Source organism: Antedon mediterranea, chromosome 5 (genome assembly GCF_964355755.1).
Source record: "Antedon mediterranea chromosome 5, ecAntMedi1.1, whole genome shotgun sequence".
Taxonomy (NCBI): Eukaryota; Metazoa; Echinodermata; class Crinoidea; order Comatulida; family Antedonidae; genus Antedon; species Antedon mediterranea.
The window spans coordinates 1,584,627-1,597,046 of NC_092674.1; the positions used below are offsets into that span (position 1 = coordinate 1,584,627).

Consider the following 12,420-nt stretch of genomic DNA (forward strand, 5'->3'; position numbering starts at 1 on the left):
AATATATATCCGAAATAGTTTAAACATACTAACAACCAGTAGACAACAACAAGATAACTTAAAAATTAATCCTTCAATTCAGAATAATATGTATTGTTAAAATATCACACACATAGCAAGAGTGTTTGTAATCTCAAGTTGTAAAGTAATATCATTTTATCTAGATATATCCTAAATTAGAGGAGGGGATAATTCTACTCAAGCATGAGACTACTCTGCCATATAGTATATCATAAAATAATAAAATACCAAACAGCTTACCAGTGAGGTTTCACAAAGTAGCTTGGTGCCTCGGACAAGGTTACCAATTGTCATGTGGAAGTAAGTGTTACCACTACTCCAGTTGGAGATCTTGGTGAATGGATAGGTTGCCAGAGTATCCTGCAAAGAATATCCAATTAACATATCGTCAACTAATATATCATTTGTAGTTGTTTTGTCATTTATATTCAGACATTGCTTTGCCAAAGACAATCAAGTTGTCCAGCAATGATCAGGTGAATCTTCCTTGTTTTAAATAATATAATAATTATGCAGATTTCTAGAGCGCACTTCGCCACCAAAGGTGCTCTTAGGCACTTTTGAATGCTAATAGTAGTAGATCACATAATCCTACCTTTGATTCTGTATCTATTAAGTTGACACCCAGCTTGTTTATGGCAATCAAGAGGGTCTTTGGATAAGTTGGTTCGGTCGTTTGCTGAAAAAAAAAATGGACAACATATTAGCAAATCAAAAACATAATAATGAATAGAAGATTAATATCATGGAATAAAAAGTGAAATACTTAGATTTAAATAAAGGTAATACTTACCCTGACTTCAAAGAATGCAGAGCCAAATGTAGGCCATCGATAGATGATCTTGAGGAAGGCCACCTTTGCCTCATCTCGTGATTTCCCAGAATGCTTGTTGTACGCTGCTACAATGCTCTGATAATCAAATCAAAAGATTTAAGTAAATTAGAGTGCCGAAAATATTTGAGCTTTTTAAAGATACATAATGTTTAAGTTCCAGGTTAAGCTAAAATTTATTTTCAAATACAATAATTGAAATTTGTATTCCAAGGTCCTGTAGGAATATTACAAATTTAGTTTGTACACTGTTTATTTGATATTTGGTATAACCTAAGTTTTAAAGTTAAACTTTTAAAAGTTGTATTCAAAAGTATAACTGGATTAATGCATGCAAAGAGAAACGCATAAAAACACAGTTCATTTATCAAAATAAGTGAATAGAGTATACAGCAGGGAGAATTTTGGATATATTGGAGGAATTTTAGACTCACCCTCTTCCAGTCATCAGGCGATTGTTGTCTCACCAAATTAGTTGGCAAGAGTTCCTTCATGACCTTTGGAATGTTCTGGAACTCAGACTTATCGTCGCCAAACCTGACACGATACTGGAGAGCTGCAAGGTTTGCAGCTTCGTCTTTCGTACACTTGTGGTAACCACGGAGAAGCTTCGGCAACTCCTGATGGTAGTGGAAGATGCAATCAGCATTTGGATCTTTACCAGGAACAGTGTTTGTCCACAGTTTCTTCATGAAGAACACTTGGTAGGTTAGAACCGGCATTGTTCCTAAAAAAATGCAACATAACATTTTAAATTGTTTCTTATTATATATATATAATCATACTTTTACTATTACTTTCTGCTTATGTTTCATTTGTATACTCAAAGTGAAAAGAACAAGAGGTAATTCACTGTTTAAGATGTAGATTATACAATTGTAAATATTGTTACAAGAGGTATGAGTATCAAAATGAATAATGCTGCTCTACTTACCGTCCCTACTTGGCCTAGCCTTTCTGATCCAGTCAGTCAAATGTCTCACAAAATCAAAGAAAAAGTCTCCTTCTGGGACACTAATAACTGCAAGAGAGAGAATATTTATCAAATAAAAATATTTTATTTATTTTTTATTACACTGAATTTTATATTTAAATCTCTGTCTACACTATCAAACTTTATGTGATAAAAAATGTGAAGGGCAGACAGTATATGGGCATGATGATGCCATATTTAGGCGTATCACTACCATATTTAGGCGTATCACACTAGTCTGATAGTGTAGAGCTTTAGAAGGTGTATATCCAAATGGTTTACTATACCTTTGTCAGCAATCTTTACAAATAAACTAAAACCCTCTGCTGATTTCAGTCGAAGACGTTGTGCGATGTTTTGACAGAAATCTTTTGCTCTTGTACCGGAGTCAACTTCAAAAGCCTAAAAAAATTAACATCATGAAAATCAATCTCAATAATATGTCATTCTAAAATTTTAAAATAACCACAGTAACGGTAACATTTTGGTAATTAAAGATGCAAGGCATCCAACCCAATTTTGTATTAGAAGAAATCAAGTAATGTTATAAAAGTTGCTGAAAAAATTATATAAGATACTAACCTCATCCGTGTCGTCTGGGAAATAGACCTTATGGAATATCTGTGTCGTCTTGTGAATGATTGCCTCGACTTCTACCAGATGCGGCGGATATTTGCGCTGACCGTATCTGATCGTCTTCTGCAGCCTGTGTATACAATCCATGGCCAACTGATGGCGCTTTGAGCGCAAGAACTTAGTTACTTCAGGAAGTAAAGTCTGGCTGCAAGCAAAGATACCAGTCATCAACCACATCAACTCCCAGCCTCGCTCTTCACTGAATCTATTTAAACAAATAAACAATTTTTTTTGTATTTTTAATCATTAATAAAAAATATACAATATAAATATGAAATATATATAAGTTCATAACTAACATAACTAAAGCTCTGTCCACACTATCAAACTGGTTGGAGAAAAAAAGTGTTTTGTGCCAAAATATGGTAATGACATGCCCAGATATGGTAGTGATATGACATCATGATGTCCATATATGGACACATCACATTTTTTTGTCACATGAAGTTTGATAGTGTAAACAGAGCTTTAGAAGTTGACCACTTCTAAAATATGTCATATTTAAGATATCCTTTTTGTCATCTTGTGTTAATGTACTGTTTTATGGCATAGAAATAAATATTATAAACACTTACTTTATTTTATTGTTTGTTAGCTGCTTAATAATATGGCAATATATCTCATCTCTTAAAGGCTCATTCTTTAAAGCGCCCTCAAATATTTGATCGGTGAGCTCATTACCATGTCGGTAGTTTCTCCTGGTAGGATAGTCTCCCATATATTTCATGATAGGTGCAGAACAAATTAAGGATTATAATATAGTGAAATGATTGGATAAAGTAAGAGTTTAAAATCAGAACTCATTAATTAAATTGGCTTTATACAAAAGGATATCCATAAAAGACTCTGTAGACTCCCTCGCTAGTTCATCGTTGCTCATCAGCTTCTTCAGAAGGGGCTGTCTGATTGGTTCCTTACTGTGACTCCACAACTCGTCTTGTTGGCGCCCTCTTAGAGACCTCACAGCTTTACTCAATGTTCGTTTTGGTGGCGGCCTGTAAAATATTTGTGTTACAATTGAATTATTAAGGTTTGATTAAATGTTTGCCCTACTCTGACGTAAAGCTACTCCACAGTAGCAATTACGATTATCAATGTTTGCTAACATATTGTAAAGAATCGTCTTTGTTACAAATGCTCTTATTAGACCATACTTGTTAGAAGTGTAGAATAGCATGGTAAAACCTATTCATAGACAGTGAGCAAACACTATTTTTGATATAGCTACTTAAATTCACTGGACTTCACTGAAATTGATGCCAACCGCAATTGTAAAATTGTTATCGTGTTGGTACTCACAGCAACAGTTTTGTATTAAATGGGGAAGATCCATCTCCCGATGGTTCTATGTAAGAAACGAGTGCGACAGGGCGGAATCATGTCTCCGTTACTGTATAATGTTTACATTGATGATCTGAATGTAGCACTTAGTAGATGTGGGTATGGGTGTAGAACCTCAAATACTGTCCTAAATAATTTATGTTATGCTGATGACATGACTATTATGGATCAATCTTTTTATGGGTTGAAAAATATAGTTAAAATATGTGAGCAGTATGGTTTAGAACATGATGTTTATTTATAACGCAAAACATCTGTCTGTATGGTTTTTTTCTCCAAAGAAGAAACATGGTGAAGTGGTATCAAATATTATGCTAAATAATGATATATTATGTTACATCAATGAAGTGACTTACCTAGGTCATATTTTACGTAATAATTTAGATGATTCTAATGACATTAATCGCCAGTATCAAGCTCTTTGAGGTAACACTCTTAGTAGACGTTTTAGTAGATGTAATGAGAAGGTTAAATGTAATCTGTTCAGGTCGTTCTGTACTAATCTGTACTGTTGTATGTTATGGTCTAACCACACTGTTAAGATTATTAAATCTTTGGAGGTGTGCTACAACAACTCATTGAGAATGTTGCTAGGCTTACCTACGCACTGTAGTGATAGTAATATGTTTGCCACGAGGAGAATTCCCTCTTTCTACATGTACGCTAGTGCGTCTATGGTTTCAGATTAAGAATTGTGAATAGTAAAAACGATCTGGTTAGGTGTACCACAAACTATTTGTTCCGATATTCAAATCTCTACACTAAGTGGGAAAAACTCCTATTTTAGTTTGATTTTCCGGTTTTGTATTATTTGTTGTATAAGTATATATGGAATATTTATTCTGAAATAAAGTGATCAAATCAAATCAAAATCAAATCAAATTGAGGTTACTAGCAATGCAGAGAAGGGATTCTTAATATTAGTTAAATACACTTTGTCAAGGCATACTTGGAGAAGCCACTACAACCACAATGGTTCTTCAATGTCTTTTTCAGTCTTTTTGAACTTACCTAAAATGATCAATAGCAAACTCTTCTAATGTATGTGGCTTCTCTGGTGAATCTTGACTGCTGATGGCCATCTCTGATGGTGACATCAGTCTTTCAGCTAGTTGACTTCTGTCCATTGTAAAAAGAGCCTAACAAAAAAACAATAATAAAAAGAGCCTATGAAAATATGTTTCCATATTTAAAATATAGAAAAAATAAAAAAAGAGCCTTTCATAATATGTTTTCATATTTAGAAACAATAATAAATAAGTTAGTAATAATGAGAAAGTTACAAAATAGAAAGTTTAAATACAAATTCCCAAAGAAAAGTTAATATTTTGGTCAATTTTACAGTCAACTTGGAATAGTCAATACTGGACAAGATTGGGCTGGCTTAATATGTCTGGTTTCCAAATGTGTTTTTGGGACCTCTGGGACTTTAAGAAAGGTCCGGTTTCTGGTTATCTGAGAGTCTGGTATTGGGAGAGTTGACTAAATAACAAATTTCTCATTCTATTGGAACATACCACTATTTCACGGGGAGGTTTAGTCATTGTTGGAAGAACGTATACACAGTCAGCAGGGAAGTCTCCTTTCTTGCCTGTCCTGTCGTTCTCTCCATAGCACCAGCCACTGTTCATTACAGAGTCTCCGTTCTCGTGTTCTAATATGATCAAGTCTCCCTTCTGGAAACTCAAGAAAGATGAACCTTCTCCTAACAAAAATAAAATTACATTTATTTAGGAATTTGGTATCAAGTATCTATTTACTGAATTTGTCTGAGAAACCTGAAGAATGTTTTTATACCAATTCTTGTCGCATCTTGTTTCTGCAGTAGTTGTTCATTGTGTAAACTTGAATTGAACTTACCTTGGCTAGGATTGTCTTGTAGAGCTACAACAAATCGTGATTTCTTTTTCAAGCCTTCGAGAAATCCTACGATCAAGTCACGAATGTCTTCCGCATTTGATGATGTGAACGTGAATTCATCGCCTTTGACCGTAAGCAAGGTGAAGCTTTGACCATGAAGTTTACCAGTTCTACAAAACAGTTCAAACATTTACAGTTGGATGTGCATTTAGTAAAGCATCCTTGCGTTGCGTCGCTAGTGGGAACCAAGCTTTAAATAAAGTAAGTTGGAACAGCTTCTATATGCAGCGCCTATACAGTAGTTCCCAGAACACATGTGAAAATAGCATTGTTATAATAAGCATGGGCGTACACATGTTGTTGTATACCTTACCTGCTACTAGACACCTGTGTGATTTCTGGGAATGATAATTCAAGTAACACCTGTTCCAGGTCATCTACCACATAAACACCGGTCCAGTTCACAGCCACAATCACATCATTTTTTGGCAGGCTCGGTCCTGAGAATTTATAGGCTTCGTAGAATCGTGAAAAGAGCAGCGGCCATTTAAAGCGAGCGTAGTCCACTACATCTTCTTTGACTCGCATGCCTTCAACGTTATCACGAACATAGTAACTCTGTAAATTACGATTAAAATAGCATATTCCATTATTTACATTGGGGTGTCAAGTCAAACAAGAAATCACATTAGAATTTATAGCTTACATTTCTATGCTCTTGTCGAACTAACTCAGCCCATCTTTCAATTGTCTTGGACCCAGTCATTGCACTGTCTGGGATGTACATAGGCAGTAAGCCAATCAGCCGATCCGTCACCATCTGAGGACCATACTCTACATAATACTGCTGAGCTGCTGTTGCGGCCAAATCAGTATCCTGTCAAAAAACAATTATTAATTTATGGTTTATTTGTTACACCTTTTGTTATAGAATTTATCCAATGGTAGCGATTATGAGTAACTTTTTTTAATCTCACAGATTTCTTATCTCTACATTTTATTTGAACTTCATTGCAATTTTTTTACCAGCTTACTCAATTTTAATAATGTATTTTTAATTTTCAAATAAAAAAAAGCTTGATTAGATAACCAATAGATAACATACCCGATCACATCTGTACTCTCCAAATTTAATCCCTCTGACTACTTGCTGGTAGATGAGGTTTGTGCCAACAGGATCTTCACGAGCATCATGCCACGGAGCAAATATCTCCTTACGGAAAAACAGTCGCCATGGCGCATTGCGCTCCTGGGCACCTTGTTCTTTTGCGTATTGTTCACATTGTGAGATGGCATCCATAACATGATCACCACCGCTGCCAAGTGAAGACACCTATTAAAAAAATGTGCAATGTGTTTAGCAGTGAGAAAGCAAGCTAAATTAGTTATTCTATGGTTGTCTTGAAATAGAAAAAACAATACCGTATATCCTCTGGTATAATCCCACTTAGGGTCTAATCCCACCCCTGATTTATGTCCCACACTTTTGGTCTGGATGTAGGCCTCTCTCTAGCCAGTTCAGATGAGTTTTTACAAGAAATTTTTACCAATAATTTTTTCTCTGAACCAGGCTTTCTCTGGGTATTCCTACCCATCAAAGTCACCCAAATTTCGTGTTTTAGGGGAGTAGGATTATACCAGCGGTATATTTGTTTCTCATGGTTTGTCAAACTACAATGGAAAACAGTACCTTGTCAAAGAGTGCGATATAAAGAGAGAATCCAAACTGGTCATTAAGTCCAATCTTCTCTGCCAGCATCTGGCAGAGTTCTCTTGCAGTAGTTGCAGAGTCTGCTAGTAGTGTCTTTGTTGTGCCATCCATGAATGTTATCGGCAGCATAATGGGTTTCTTGGATTTTGTGGCCTATAAGATTGTCCAAAATAATGTTATACTGACTAGTGAAAAATGTATTCATGTTATATAGCATAGAATGTATTCATAATATTAAACTTTAAAGTTCTGTCTACACTATCAAACTAACTTGACAAAAAAGGTATGATAGTGACATTTACAAATATGGTAGTGATATGACATCATTGTATCCATTTTTTGTCACATAAAATTTGATAGTGCAGACAGAGTGTTAAGCAAACAAACAAAAATAATCCAAACAAATTTGACCAACCAACCTGTAGCTCCAACCAGCTTGGAGGTTGATTCCTGGTGCCATTGGCAAACGTCCTTCGTAGTCGTTCTTCACAGTATGGTGCATAACCTGGTGGACCCTCACTTATGAAGCAACGCAGGTACTTGACAAACTAAAGAGCAAATTGATAGAATTTTGATTTCTCATGTTTGTGTAAACTATGCTTATTTTTTGGTTTTATTTCCCAAGCATCCAACAGCAAGCACAAACTTGCCAATTACGCATAAACTATTTTTATAATTTATCGTGCTTATAAACTAAGTCTCATTTGAGGCATAGGGAATGGAGTCGAAAGAGTCGTGGGTTACAACCCTAGCACTAGGTCAGGATTGAACCATGGACTTTGGGATTGGAAGGCAAGCATGTTAACCACCAAGCAACAGCTCCACTACAAAAGATTTATTAAATAATTCCTATAGTACTTATGCCTCCTATTAAGAATTTAAATTTAGCTTAATTTGTGAATACATCAATAATTTCTAAGCCATTGCAACAAATGTCTGTAATTTTAAACAATAGGAATGATTAATTGAGGCGTCTTACCCGATCAGTTGGGGCAAAGCATCCAACACAAAGTGAGAGTAGAATCCATCCTCTGGCATGACTTCCTTTAGCTGTGTTGGCACTCAGTTGTTTACAGATCATGCAGTAAATCTCATCTCTGTAAAGAAGAAGGAGATTTAATTAACACCAACAGCAGGCCACCTATATCAATTCTAAAAGCTCTGTCTGCACTATCAAACTAGTTTGACAAAAAGTGTGATGTGCCTAAACATAGTGGTGATATGTTTAAATATGGCAGTGATATATATAGTGATATATATAGATAGATTTGTTGTCACATAAAGTTTGATAGTGTAGACAGAGCTTAATACATTTGTGTAGGTCTAGTGTACTAAACCAATGTGAGTACTGTATTTCAAACTGAATGTGATTTTCTCATGATGTATGTTACCTTAACTCTGGTCGTAATATTCCATGTCCAATAATAAAATGTAGTTTTTCCAAATTCGATGTTGGTCTGTCAATAATCATGCTCTGATTTACATCAATTTCTTCACCGTCTCGGATTCTTTCAGCGACGTCCTGCGAGATCTTTGATTTTCTTTTCAGCGTCAACGATACAAGTTTTCTGCGAACAGTGTTTTTACGTTGTGAAGCTGTAGTAGTACTCATGGATGCCTATAAAAACAATATTTAAAAGTATGACACAAAAAATAATATAGTAAATTAATACCGTAGTTGATATAAACGGTTACATATAGAACACAGGATTGTGTCTTAATAATTGCCAAGAAGTTTCAATCAAACTAAAATCTATTTTAACTTTTAAGTAAAACTATACTAAATGCTGAATACTAATTCAAATGTTTTAAGCTCTGTCTGCACTATCAAACTACTTTGACAAAAAAAGTGTGATGTGCCCATATATGGTGGTGATATGCCTAAAAATGGTAGTGATTAACATCATCATGAGCACATCACATAAAGTTTGATAGTGTGGACAGAGCTTTAGACTTTTGTTTCTGTTTTTATAAAATTCTTTTTTGCAAAGCCATCTAAGAAAAAAAAAAAAAAAAACTACAATTAAACTTGTTAGAATTATACATAAAAAATGCAAAACAGAATTTGTGGAGATTAAATGACTTTTTTATCATTCACTGGAAGTCAAATATTGTTAAAAGAAAAACATAAACACTATATTCACAATGAAGCAGATAAATAGTATGAGCAAAAAAATACAAAAAGGATTTTAAAAGAAAAAAGGTTGTAAAAATGAAGCGTTAGTCTACCATTTTGTTGGATCCATATAAACTCCTCTGTGGAATGTAATGAAGAGAAGAAAAATTGAAAAAAAAGAGAGATTTAAAGGAAATGAAAACAGTAAAGTTTGAATAAATGGAGGAATTTAAATGTGATTATTAAAAAAATTCATAGTAGAATGTAGAATGAGACCATCTCTGCCCTCAAAATGAATCCATTGATAAAATATTTCTCATAAACAAGACACTCAGACCAGTGGCGTAACGGTTATGAGCGCTCACTGGCTAAACCGAGGGGTTCTGAAGCAGTACTCAGAGCAAAAACAGGAATTAAATATGTCAAAAAATGCCTGAGGCATCCATTGTTGGAGAGTCCCTAAACCAGGGGCCTCAGGCCTCCGTGTTACGCCACTGACTCCAACATTCCTGTGCTTGATTCCTGGTGGATAATCTAAGAACGTATCGGAATAACTTGCAGTATAAAAGGTGTATTAACGTAATGTATATAACCAAGTATGGTACAAGGGTGCCTGGATACTACATTTGGGGAAACTTATATGGTGGAATTATTCGGATTGCATTAACACTTTCTTTTATTTACCATATTTATTTGAATTTAGCATAAATTAGGTGGTGGGATTACATTCGAGGATGGGTAGGTCATAATTTGATAACCAACTTACAGCCATAGCAGAATCTTCATTCATGTCAGCAAGTTCTTTTTGTCCTCTACTTCTACCCAGTGTATTATATATCTTGGTCATCACAGACTTTCCATCCTGCAAACAAATAGGTATTTCATCAAAATATGTTTAAATATATATATATATATTATTATTATTATTGTAAACTATTGTAACAGACACTAAGCATATTAACTGGGAAAGTACTAAGTAACATACAATGCAAATTTCTCACTTACCCTATCAGCCAATGAGGATTGTGCTTTAGGTTCAGGAAGATCTCCCATGAATCTCAGTATAGTTATCCACACAGCCATTGCAGCCTGCAAGTAAAACACAATCACTATCTTTATTAAATGTACACTTATTATATAGTCAACTCTTCCAATACCAGACACCTTTGCAGAAAGAAAGTCTGGTAATTGGGATGTACTGTATTTCTAATGGTAACAATGAATTAGAAACCTTTTGGACCTCAAGAAAAGTCTAGTTTGGTGCAGTTTCTGGTTTTTAGAAAGTCTGGGAGAATTGACATACATACATAAAAATTAACCAAAATCCTGTCACACCTGTCACACCTGTCTTACCTGTCGATCTCCTTCATTTTTGAGAGCTAACAAAGGCTCTGTAAGCTTCTTTCTAACGTATGTAGCTGTCGCACCACCTTGAAAATAAGTGGCGGCAAACTTGGCAAATTTGTAGTCAGAGATGTCTTCCTCCTGATCTGGTAACGGCAGACGTTGGTTAGGGTCATCTGGACCTCTTTCAATGGCTTCCTGCCTTGACCTTTCCAAGTCCTTAAATAGATGACATAACAAAATGTAATTAATAAGTTAATTAAAAGGTTTGCAATTGTCTACTGTCTTTTAACTGGTTAAAAATAATAATGTTTAAATTAGGAATATAAAGGGTTCCTGTCCAATAAAACTATTGTATATCAATACCAAATTCTAAAATAGATAACATCACAAAATGCAAATTACATCAATAAGTTTAATTAACATTTATTTCATATATATTCGACCTTCTTATTTACATACCCCTTGGTCTGAAATTAAGAAAGAATGTTAGGCGTTCCTGTCCAATACAACTATTATATCAATATGTCTACTAAGTTTATCTGTATTTTCCCACAAAATACAAACAACAAATTTATTTTAAAAAATACTAAATATGGCATGATATCTACCTCAAAGCCCACTGGTGCTTGTCCACTACTGTTATCTTCTGCAAGAATCTCGCCAAAGACCTCGTCAACAAGATGTTCATCACTAATGTCACGATTTCGTCTCTTTTCTGCATCAACTATTTTCTGGATGTTGTCGAGTCGTTCTCTCTTTCGTCTCGATTCAATTTCCGCATCTTCCTGCTCCATTTCAAGAAGTCGCGCCTGGTGAGATAAAAAATAAAACATTGAAACTGAATCATATATTAATTAATTATTGAAAGCTGTGGGCGTATCAATTTTATCTCTAGTGCGTGTGTGTACAATTGAGGGACTAGTGTTGTTCATTCGTACTACGCCGAGAGTCGCTATCTAATCGAGTTTGAACACTACCATGAAAGCCCTAGTGGTCTAATGGTTAGGACATTCTGGGTTCCAATCTCGGTTGGGGCGACTTTTTCTCATTCTCACAGATTTCCTCATCTTTATCATTTCAAATTAATTATTAATTATTATTTTACATATCCTATATATAGTGCAGTATTTACCTGCATTAGCCTTTCTGCTTCTTCCTTCGCTTGAGCTTTCCCCATTTTTTTCTTCAGTTGTGATTCCATCTTCTTCCTGTATTTCAAAGCTTCTATTTTTCTACGATTCTGAAATAAAAACGTGAATTAAAATGTTTAAATACCGAAACACAACAATGTTTGTCATTGTTATTGAATACATTTTAAGAGAAATTCATCTACTTACCTCATTTCGGAATTTTCGATATTGTTTCATTGCCAGCAGCATCCTGAATCCAGCTTGAATCTTGACAACGCTACCAAGATACTTGCGAGTTACTCTACGTATTAAGTAACCACGACAATGAGCCTAACATAGACAAAAACAAGAAATTTAAATAGTGAGATATTTCAAATGTTTTGTCTATTAAATTTTAATCGTCAGATAAATTGCTGTGTTGAAAAATAAGAATGATTCAACAAATTTACTTCA

General features: G+C 34.7%; 1 protein-coding gene across 2 annotated transcripts in view; it reads right to left on the minus strand.

The window, feature by feature from the left end:
• Positions 1-12,420, minus strand: part of LOC140050015 (myosin-VIIa-like) — a 29,556-nt gene that overhangs the window by 1,896 nt on the left and 15,240 nt on the right. Inside the window, exons 18-43 of one of the 2 annotated variants that reach the window (XM_072094996.1) lie at positions 12,175-12,297; positions 11,970-12,077; positions 11,446-11,646; positions 10,844-11,053; positions 10,496-10,579; positions 10,257-10,352; positions 9,604-9,630; positions 8,766-8,992; positions 8,354-8,471; positions 7,794-7,922; positions 7,354-7,527; positions 6,769-6,996; positions 6,370-6,540; positions 6,037-6,281; positions 5,664-5,833; positions 5,321-5,508; positions 4,815-4,942; positions 3,297-3,457; positions 3,038-3,194; positions 2,409-2,667; positions 2,114-2,228; positions 1,788-1,874; positions 1,288-1,580; positions 815-931; positions 617-700; positions 262-381 (exon numbers count right to left, since the gene is read on the minus strand). In XM_072094996.1, coding sequence (XP_071951097.1) covers positions 262-381; positions 617-700; positions 815-931; positions 1,288-1,580; positions 1,788-1,874; positions 2,114-2,228; positions 2,409-2,667; positions 3,038-3,194; positions 3,297-3,457; positions 4,815-4,942; positions 5,321-5,508; positions 5,664-5,833; positions 6,037-6,281; positions 6,370-6,540; positions 6,769-6,996; positions 7,354-7,527; positions 7,794-7,922; positions 8,354-8,471; positions 8,766-8,992; positions 9,604-9,630; positions 10,257-10,352; positions 10,496-10,579; positions 10,844-11,053; positions 11,446-11,646; positions 11,970-12,077; positions 12,175-12,297 — 4,020 coding nt within the window. The remainder of the gene's footprint in view (positions 1-261; positions 382-616; positions 701-814; positions 932-1,287; positions 1,581-1,787; positions 1,875-2,113; positions 2,229-2,408; positions 2,668-3,037; positions 3,195-3,296; positions 3,458-4,814; positions 4,943-5,320; positions 5,509-5,663; positions 5,834-6,036; positions 6,282-6,369; positions 6,541-6,768; positions 6,997-7,353; positions 7,528-7,793; positions 7,923-8,353; positions 8,472-8,765; positions 8,993-9,603; positions 9,631-10,256; positions 10,353-10,495; positions 10,580-10,843; positions 11,054-11,445; positions 11,647-11,969; positions 12,078-12,174; positions 12,298-12,420) is intronic. The other variant, XM_072094998.1, reaches the window with a different exon arrangement.